The sequence below is a fragment of the Sphaeramia orbicularis genome, chromosome 8, assembly GCF_902148855.1.
Source record: "Sphaeramia orbicularis chromosome 8, fSphaOr1.1, whole genome shotgun sequence".
NCBI lineage: Eukaryota > Metazoa > Chordata > Actinopteri > Kurtiformes > Apogonidae > Sphaeramia > Sphaeramia orbicularis.
The window spans coordinates 54,776,831-54,786,774 of record NC_043964.1 but is presented as its reverse complement, the minus strand read 5'-3'; the positions used below and the strand labels follow the sequence as shown (position 1 = coordinate 54,786,774).

The following is a 9,944-nucleotide window of genomic DNA, read 5'->3' as shown; positions in this document are numbered from 1 at the left end:
AGAACATCTCAGCAAATTTCATAGTTAGAAGACACTTGCAACCGCCTTTTTAAAATGTTTAGAAAAAAAGGAAAATTTAGATGTTAATTTTTGCTCCCTACAAACCATGCAGTTTTTCAAATTTTTATGGCAAAAGATGGCACTATATCTTTTGTTTCTTTTTATGAGCTTCAAGTACTAGTTAATACCTTTAAAATGATGTATTTTTCATGTCTCCAACTTAAATACTTTTGAATTACAGTATAAAATGTAGTCAGGCACTCCCTACACAACTGTGTGACTTGACCCTTTAGCATAAAAAAAAACCTTTATAATTATATGAATATGTTTACATGTTTAAACTATGTTTTCCCCAACAATGTGAATAACCTGAACAAATATGAACTATCTGAAATGTCTTTAGTGAAATCAGTGTAATTGTACCAATATTCTGCCTGTATTTGTACATCCACTGTAATCTGTAGGTTATAAAGTACATGTGGAAATGATCGACTGAGGCAGAATATAGTTAAAATTACACTATTTTTCTTAATATATTTCACTTTGTTCCTGTTATTCACACTTTTTTAAAGGATAGTTTGTATATGTAAACATTTTCCAAACTGTCATTTTACTTTTTTCATTCTAAAACCTAGAGAAAAGCTTGGAGTCCACTTTATTTATCTATTATTATTGTATTATTTTACTGGTCTGACCCACTTCAGATCATATTGGGCTAAATATGGTTTGACATTCTGCTCAAAACTTTCATTAGACTTGAATCTCCATCAGGATTCGCTTTGTGTTTCTGAGCTCCACCTGCCACCAGTTGACGTCGTCCTGGTTAACGATCTGCAGGATATCTCCAGTCTCAAATCGTAGCCCCGCCTCCTTACATGGAATTAGGTTGTCATTGGCTGGGTCGTAGTCATAGTGACACTTAAAGAAGACCTGATGAAACACACACACACACACAATCCTGTCATGGCTGTCATTTCCTTAGATATTTTTGGTCCATTTCAGAATGTGAGGACACCAAACGCAGACCTGTCGTGGCGGTATGGCTTCATGGTAGCTGGGTAGAATCTTCAGAACCACACTTCCACTGGTGGCCTGTAGCTCCTCCTGCAGAACTCGGGGGTCCCGGCCCACCTCTCGCCCGTTTACCTGATAACACAGTGGACAGAAACAACAACACTGAACATGCTGTCACATTTATTGGACCAGATTCCACGAAACAGAGTGACTTACTGAGGAACGTTACCAAAATTAGATCTAGGGCTGTGTACTGGCAAGAATCTGGCAACACGATACAAATCACAATACAAGGATCACGATGTGATATATCATAAAACTGTTAAAAAGGCAATTTTTTTTATTTTTTAAATTTTTTTTAAATGATTATTTCCTGAAAGAATTAAATTACACCAGAAATATGCACAAATACTAAACTATTTTTATGTAATCACAACAGGATCTAATGCTATATCACAAAATGTTCCTGTGTTCAAACTGAAATTCTGTTTTACAGACATTACAGTTTCAGATCCTGTTCAAATGTTCATATTCTATTAGTTCACAACTAACATCATAACTAGGGATGGGAATCAAGAACCGGATCTTTGTGAGAACCGGATCCCAGTAGCTCAATTCCTTAGAATCGTTTGCTTGCCTGCTTAACGATTCTGCTTATTGATTCCGCCTTAGTTGCGCATGTGCGATGACGTCACAAGTACATTGCATTGTTTTGGTCAGAACATAGCCGACATGGCATTGAGGCAGAAATGGTCGAAACAGATGACACTAGGTCCAAACAGACCATACCAGGTCTAAACAGACCACACTAGGTCCAAACAGACCATACCAGGTCTAAACAGATGACACCAGGTCTAAACAGATGACACCAGGTCCAAACAGACCACACCAGGTCTAAACAGATGACACCAGGTCTAAACAGATGACACCAAGTCCAAACAGACCACACCAGGTCTAAACAGATGACACCAGGTCCAAACAGAACACCAGGTCCAAACAGACCACACCAGGTCTAAACAGATGACACCAGGTCCAAACAGATGACACCAGGTCTAAACAGATGACACCAGGTCCAAACAGACCACACCAGGTCTAAACAGATGACACCAGGTCTAAACAGACCACACCAGGTCTAAACAGATGACACCAGGTCTAAACAGACCACACCAGGTCTAAACAGATGACACCAGGTCCAAACAGACCACACCAGGTCCAAACAGACCACACCAGGTCTAAACAGATGACACCAGGCCCAAACAGATGACACCAGGTCTAAACAGACGACACCAGGTCTAAACAGATGACACCAGGTCCAAACAGACCACACCAGGTCTAAACAGACCACACCAGGTCTAAACAGATGACACCAGGTCTAAACAGACCACACCAGGTCCAAACAGACCACACCAGGTCTAAACAGACCACACCAGGTCTAAACAGATGACACCAGGTCCAAACAGACCACATCAGGTCCAAACAGATGACACCAGGTCTAAACAGATGACACCAGGTCCAAACAGACCACACCAGGTCTAAACAGATGACACCAGGTCTAAACAGACCACACCAGGTCTAAACAGATGACACCAGGTCCAAACAGACCACACCAGGTCTAAACAGACCACACCAGGTCCAAACAGATGACACCAGGTCCAAACAGACCACACCAGGTCCAAACAGACCACACCAGGTCCCACAGACCACACCAGGTCCAAACAGACCACACCAGGTCCACTGGAACTCTGTCAAAGCTTCCATTTGGTCTAAAGGGTGGAATCCCTCCAATCTGCTCAAACACTTGTCCACAGCATGTGATTCATTTACAGGAATGTCACGTATTGATACTCTACTTGGCAAATGAATCTAGTTGCAGAGTGAACACCAGGACGTCATCCGGGCCCAGTTCCGGTTCCGATGTGGGCAACAAATGTCATATCCCCTCAAATACAAGTTTCCGAAGGTAGGGGAAAGGAAATGAGATGCACACAGGAGACGAGCAGAGTCGACGGCATCATCTGTTCTTATTATTTGTACAAACCGTATATGTTATATTTTCTGTACAGAGATGGAAATATAAAAGACAGTTAATGCAAACACATCCGTTTGTACTTTTATTCCCTCACCCAATGAGAATCGCTAAGAGAATTGATAAGGAATCGGACCGATAAGCAAAATCGATAATGGAATCGGAATCGTTAAATTCTTATTGATTCCCATCCCTAATCAAACATAATTTTTGTGCAATCCCAACAAAGGAACTATCATCTGCCTCTCAGACAGTAAAAAGTGCTTTTAAGATGCTTCAAATAACCATTATTTAATAAAACAGTGTTAAATAATAATAAATAAGACAGAAACAATAAAGAAACAAAAAAACAAAAATGAACCTCTGCCATATCTGCATTTGAATTAATATCTAAAAATATCGATACAGAACTTTTTAATATCAATACAATATTATGAAATGAAATATTGCGATATATTGCAGAACCGATATTTTCTAACAGCCCTATTTAGATCTCATTTGTAAACTAAAGCATAATCCCCATCAGACCACAGATGGCGCTCCTGTTGTCTCCTGAAAAAGCCTGGGATCCGTGTGGCTTGGGCTCACCTTACCGACCGAACCACTGGGTGATCTATCAGGGTCAACAAGGTCGCTGTTCTTCTCTGTGCCTCAAACAGGATAACAGATAGGTACGGGATTGTCTTCTTCTGACTTCCATGTTTGTTGGATAAAGGATGTAACAATATGACAACTTCATATTACAGTTATTGTGACCAAATTATCATGGTTACCATTATTATCGCAGTATTGTTGAAATTGTGCTCAAAATGTTCAAAAAGTACTAATACACACACTGAAATAATTTAACCAAGTTGTATTTTGAAAAAAAAAAAAAAAAAACAACAACAAAAAACCCAAATCAAATAATTGGTACAATGTCCCTTCTGTTGCAGAAACATTCAAGTATTAACCCTTAGTGGTCTGAGACTATTTTGTCTGTTTTTCAGTCCTTTTGATTTTGCCTTTATACGTATACTATATAAACAAATGTTTACTATACCCATGTTTGGGATCTTTTTTTCAGCACGGCTTCATCTATATCCTCTGCCTATTATTTTTTTCACTTTAACCGACTACATCAACACAAAGGACAAAAAACACACAAAAAAATATAAAATCCGGTTTGAAAAATGTATATAATTTATTGCATAAATAACACACAGATGCTTAACGAACCTTTTCAAAGACTTAAGGGAATATTGGTTCCAAATATTAGGTATATAAATAAAATTGTAATAAATTAAAACTATATTCAAATATTTGACATAAAGGCAGATCTTTACATAGGTATTTTCTCCAGAAAAGGCAGTAATTAAACATGGTATCATGATAATTAGAATTTAAATGGTAATACTGTCTGCAAATTTTACCACGGTTTATCATTATACCGGTAATCGTTACACCCCTAGTTGGATCGCGAATTCCTTCCACACCGCCACCTACTGTTAGTTCTCTGTAACACCGACTCGTACTCGAGCACGGGCTGCAGTACACGCTTGTGAATGCAACAACTTCAACTTTATTTATCCTAAGAAAGGAAATTCAGTGTGCAGCAGGGGTCATAAACACATAAGCACATACATAAAAACACATACACAGAAACAGTGCCACCAGACGCCACCACAATAAAATTACACAATACAGGACAATACACAATGAAGCCACTCCGTTTCTAACACATGTAAAAAGGTCCAACAGGGCAGTACACAAGTTAACTGCCATAATGGCCACGACCATTAAAAAATAAATAAATAATCACATAAAAAAATTGTAAAAATTGACACATAAAAAAATTGTAGCGGCCTGGGGGCCAAATCCGGCCCGCCAAAGGGTCCATTCCGGCCCCTGGAATGAATTGTGAAATGCAAAAATTACACTGAAGATAGGGCTGCTCGATTATAGAAAAAATTTTAAAAAAATCATGATTATTTTAGCAATAATTGAAATCACGATTATTAAAAACGATTATTTGTTAAGTTGTTTACTTTTTTCTTGCAAAACAATGTAAAATATACTCTTTAAACATAAATAAAGCTTTTAACCATTAAAACAAAGTATGTTCACTTTTGTACGAAACAAAAAAATCTTTGAATGCAAATAAGAGTACTGTAAATTGAAGTATGTTTCCTTTTGTAAATAAATAGTGCACTGTAATTAAACTGCTATAGACTTGCCATAGAACTGTAGCAATTAAAAAAAACAAACAAAAAAAACTCACAAAGTGCAAATTATAAATTCAAGTATGTTCAATGTAGTATGAAACATAGTAAATTCAGTGGCGTGCCGTGAGGTTTCAGTTCAGGCCTTCTGTATACATCAGCCATCTAGAATACATACGTTAGGGTTATACAGGTTAGGGTTAGGTTAATACAGGAGTTGCAGCGTAAAGAGATTCGGAAAACTGAAGATTGCATTGCGGACGAAGTTGTTTTATGTGTTTTAGTTTTTCATAAGATTATGATAAAGGTGGCGGTGGTTAAACTTTAGATGGTTACAAAGGTTTGTTGTGTTAGCGGTCGGTGCGGACACAACTACGAAACACTTTTTGCACGTGATGTGTTTTTGCTCTTTGTCTTCTTCATCAAACCCAAAGTGATTCCATACAATGAATTTGACTTGCCTTTTTTGTTTACCAAGCACTTCTGCTGTGATTCTCCTGCCGTTTTTCCAGACCTCTAGGTACAACTGTCCTCTTGGGGCGGACCTGCCGGCTAGCAGGCAGCAGTAGCTTAGAGGGGGGCGGGGCAGAGCAGCTCATGGTAGCTTGCGTGCGCGTGAATTGAAACGACTCAAAATTAATAATCGTTTTTTTCTCGATTACATAATTTTTGTAATCGTTGTGTGTAATAATCGAAATCGTAATTGAATTTCGATTAATTTTACAGCCCTAACTGAAGACATTAATCATTTTAGTTCAGGTTCCACATACAGACCAATTTAATCTCCAGTGGGTCAGATCAGTCAAGCACTATCATCATAATAACCTATGAATGATCACAACTCCTAATTTTGGTCATTGTAAATGTAACATTTTCATGTCATTTACTGTATTTACACTAAAACAAACGAACATTTCACGAAAACTCGAACAACCTCACAAATATAAACATTTTAAAATGTCTGAAGTGTAATTTTAACAATATTCTGCCTGTTATTAAATCTTTTGTGTATTTGTTGATCCACTGTGATATATAAGTTGTAATTTACATGTTTAAATGATAACTGAGACAGAATATTGTTGAAGTTGCACTTAGTTTTCTTCAGAAATTTCAGTTTGTTCATGTTATTCACATTGTTTTACAGGATAGTTGGTAGATGTAAACATTTTCATCTCATAATTTTACTTTTTCGCTCTAAAATATAGAGGAAAGTTTAGAGATGGCATTATTTATATGTTATTCTGCTATTATTTTACTGGTCTGGTCCACTGCAGATCAAATTTGGCTTAATGGTGGCCCTTGAACTAAAATGAGTTTGACACCCCTGAGCTAAGCGAATTCGGATTCCTAATAGCCACTGGAATGAAGGAATCCCTAGCCCGTCCGGTCCTCAATTGAGGAAGCTTAAAATGGCAACCAGAGTGGAGCAAATTAAACTCCCCAGAAAGTGGGGGATCAGGGCAGTTTCAAATCGGTTAAAATTTACTTAGGGGGTCAAATGAATGGCCATTTTTGTCAAAAAAGAAAAAAAGTTGTCATAAATGCATAGAACTGTGTTGAAATAATGCTAATCCATTGTGCACAGACTACTGATATTCTCTGACAGTAGAAGCTCTATCTTCATAAATATTGGATTTGGAATAGCACGTGGATGTGAAAACTTTTGCTGGTGGACGGACGTGACATTACCCATGATGCTCTGGTCAGTACCAGTACTTTATTAGGAATAAACTTATAGACTTACTTTTGCTAATTGTGCTCTTCTTCATAAATGTTGGTATTGTGGATCTAAAACAATCCAGCTGACACAAAACACTAAATGTGTCAGTGGACGGATGTGACATGGTTGTTGTGGAATCCCATCATACTGATGCTCTGCAGCCATGTCAGCGTTTACACTAATGATCCCTGTGCAAAACTAGGAGCACTATTATTTATTGGATAGTTTATCATCAGACCAAAGAGGAAATAACAATATAGAATTGTTATTTCTTTATAAAAATGCTTATTATTAGAAAACTGTCGATTTAAAAAGTGACATGTGACATTCTTCATGTATGTATCGGTGGAACATAAGCAGGATGGATCATCACCATACTCCAGATTGAACCTGTACAAATAAAACATGTGATATGTAGGAGAGAATCTGGGAAGAAAAACCGGGGAATCAAAAAGAAGAGAAGATTTGTTTTTCAGCTCAATTCAGTTCAAATAGAACTTGTCCATTTGTCACATGAAAGTATAGCATTAACTGTGCTGAAATGGGGACATTTTTGAGCTGAAAACATAGTTCATATGAGCATCAACATGTTGAACAGAACTGAAATCCTGTCCATTTGAACAACTGTCATTTACCAACACAAAGTTCCTTTAGGGATTCACTTAGATGAATTTCTTATGCACAGACAGAAAAAAGACCTCTAAGCACATTTTAGCCGAAATGTGTTTGGCCTTACCGCTGACACATTTAACATACATGTCCTGCAGCTGGGTTAGCTGAACCACAACCACCTTTGCTACATTTACCAGCCTAGTTAGCTTCTGCTTGCTGATCACTGAAAGACCACCATACCACAGCACGATGCAAAATGTTAAAACAGACTGAATAAAACACTGGTAAAAACAAAGACAGAGTCCTGCACACATTAAATGATTTCATCTTTCTTAAAAACAAAAGTCTCTGTCAGGCCTTTTTACACACTGCCTCTAAATTATTCTCAAAGGATAATTTCCTATCAATGATGGTCCCTAAGAATTTGTATTCATCCACATTTTCAACATCTGCGGGAAAGCTGTGAACGTATCCATGTACAGTACGCTGTGTGAAAACGCCCTAAATCAGGGGTCTCAAACATGCGTCCCAAGGCCCAAATGCGGCCCACCAAAGGTTTCAATGCGGCCTGTGGGATAAATTTACAAAGTGCAGAAATTCCACAGTTAAGGCTGTGGAACTCATTTTAATGTCGGTTCCAAATCCAGACCAATCTGATCTACAGTCAAATAATAACAGCAGAAGAACCCACAAAAAAGAATGACTCCAGATTTTCTTCTCGGTTTGATGTGATAAAAATAATATTACATATGTCTATAAATAATGACAATTTCTAATTTTTGTCTTTGTTTTAGTGCAAAAAATAACATTAAATTATGAAAATATTTACATTTACAAACTATCCTGTAACAATAAAATGTGAATAACCTGAACAAATATGAACAACCTGAAATCTCTAAAGAAAATTCAGCACAATTTGAACTCTTTTCTTCCTGTTCCTCAGTGGTTTAGTGTCTTTGTAGATCTGATCCATAATGCACATATAAAAATGATAAGTTGAGGCAGAATATTGTAAAAATTGCACTGATTTTTCTTAAGAAATTTCATTTTTTTCAGGTTATTCACATCTTTTTTTGTTTGATAAGGTTATAAAAGTAACTATTTTCATATTTAACGTTTTTTTTGCACTAAAACAAAAAACAAAATTTGGAGCTGTCATTATTTATAGGTTATTATGTTATTATTTTACTGGTGCAGCCCACTGGAGATCAAATTGGGCTGAATGTGGAACCTGAAAGAAGATGAGTTTGAGAGCCCTGCCCTAAATAATAATGGATTGGATTTATATAGCGCTTTTCTAGACACCCAAAGCGCTATACATTATTGACCCATTATTCATTCGCTCTCACATTCTGGCGGCTACATCTGTATCCACAGCTGCCCAGGCAAACTGACAGAAGCGTGACTGCTAATTCGCACCTACCTCTGACCACCGCCGAACATTCATACACCAGTGTGAGTGGCACTCTTGCCCAAGGGACACAACGGACTGACTAGGACAGAGTGGGATTTGAACCGTCAACCTTTATTGGACGACCTGCTCTACCACCTGAGCCACAGCCGCCCCAAATGATGCATAAATCCATAATAGAGCATAATGCAGTGTTTTTCAAACTTGGGTTCGGGACCCCACTTGGAGTCGCCTGGAAATCAAATGGGGTGGCCTAAAATTTCTAGTAATTGATAAAAATAAAAATAAAATAAAAATTAGCTACTAATAAGAAATATAACATGAAATGAGACAGACAATCCCAATCCATAAAAGACATGACCAACTGTGAGTCTGAAACTGCAGCACTGTGGTTCTGTTTCTCTGTCAAATGTTCATTGTGGTCAGTTTCAGATGCTGCAGCTCTTTCATAATTCATAGTTTCAGTTTTTGTTTGTTCAGTATAACTGTCAGCCTTGTGAATCCAATCTGGACTGACTGTACATATTCTGACCAAGGAAAATCCAATTCTCTGTTTGTGCAGTAATCTGCACCTGGTTTTACTGCCTCCATCCACAACAATACACATTATATAGACTAAATGTCCTCTAAATTTAACGTTTATTTGTAACATAGTACAGCAAACTATTACATGATCGAAAACAAATTAATGTAAGCCAAAATAAGTCTCTGTTTTGAATGTCTGGGGTCGCCAGAAATTTGTGATGTTAAAATGAGGTCATGAGCCAAAAAATGTTGGGAACCACTGGCATAATGGGGTATAAAGTACCTCCTTGATGATGTCTCCAACGTGGAGCAGCCCCTGTTGATCCACCATTCCACCGTGGAGGATACGGGCTATGACCAGCTCACCACTGTCCACTTTGAAGGTCACCCCCTGAAAAACCATTGAACGCAGGTTACAGTCCAACAGCCACAGCA

At 37.7% G+C, this 9,944-nt stretch overlaps 1 protein-coding gene across 1 annotated transcript in view; it reads right to left on the bottom strand.

Moving 5' to 3' along the window:
• Positions 1–750: 750 nt before the first annotated feature.
• Positions 751–9,944, bottom strand: part of LOC115424895 (MAGUK p55 subfamily member 2-like) — a 24,267-nt gene continuing 15,073 nt past the window's right edge. The window contains exons 7-9 of the mRNA XM_030142290.1: positions 9,793–9,900; positions 1,027–1,146; positions 751–930 (exon numbers count right to left, since the gene is read on the bottom strand). Coding sequence (XP_029998150.1) covers positions 751–930; positions 1,027–1,146; positions 9,793–9,900 — 408 coding nt within the window. The remainder of the gene's footprint in view (positions 931–1,026; positions 1,147–9,792; positions 9,901–9,944) is intronic.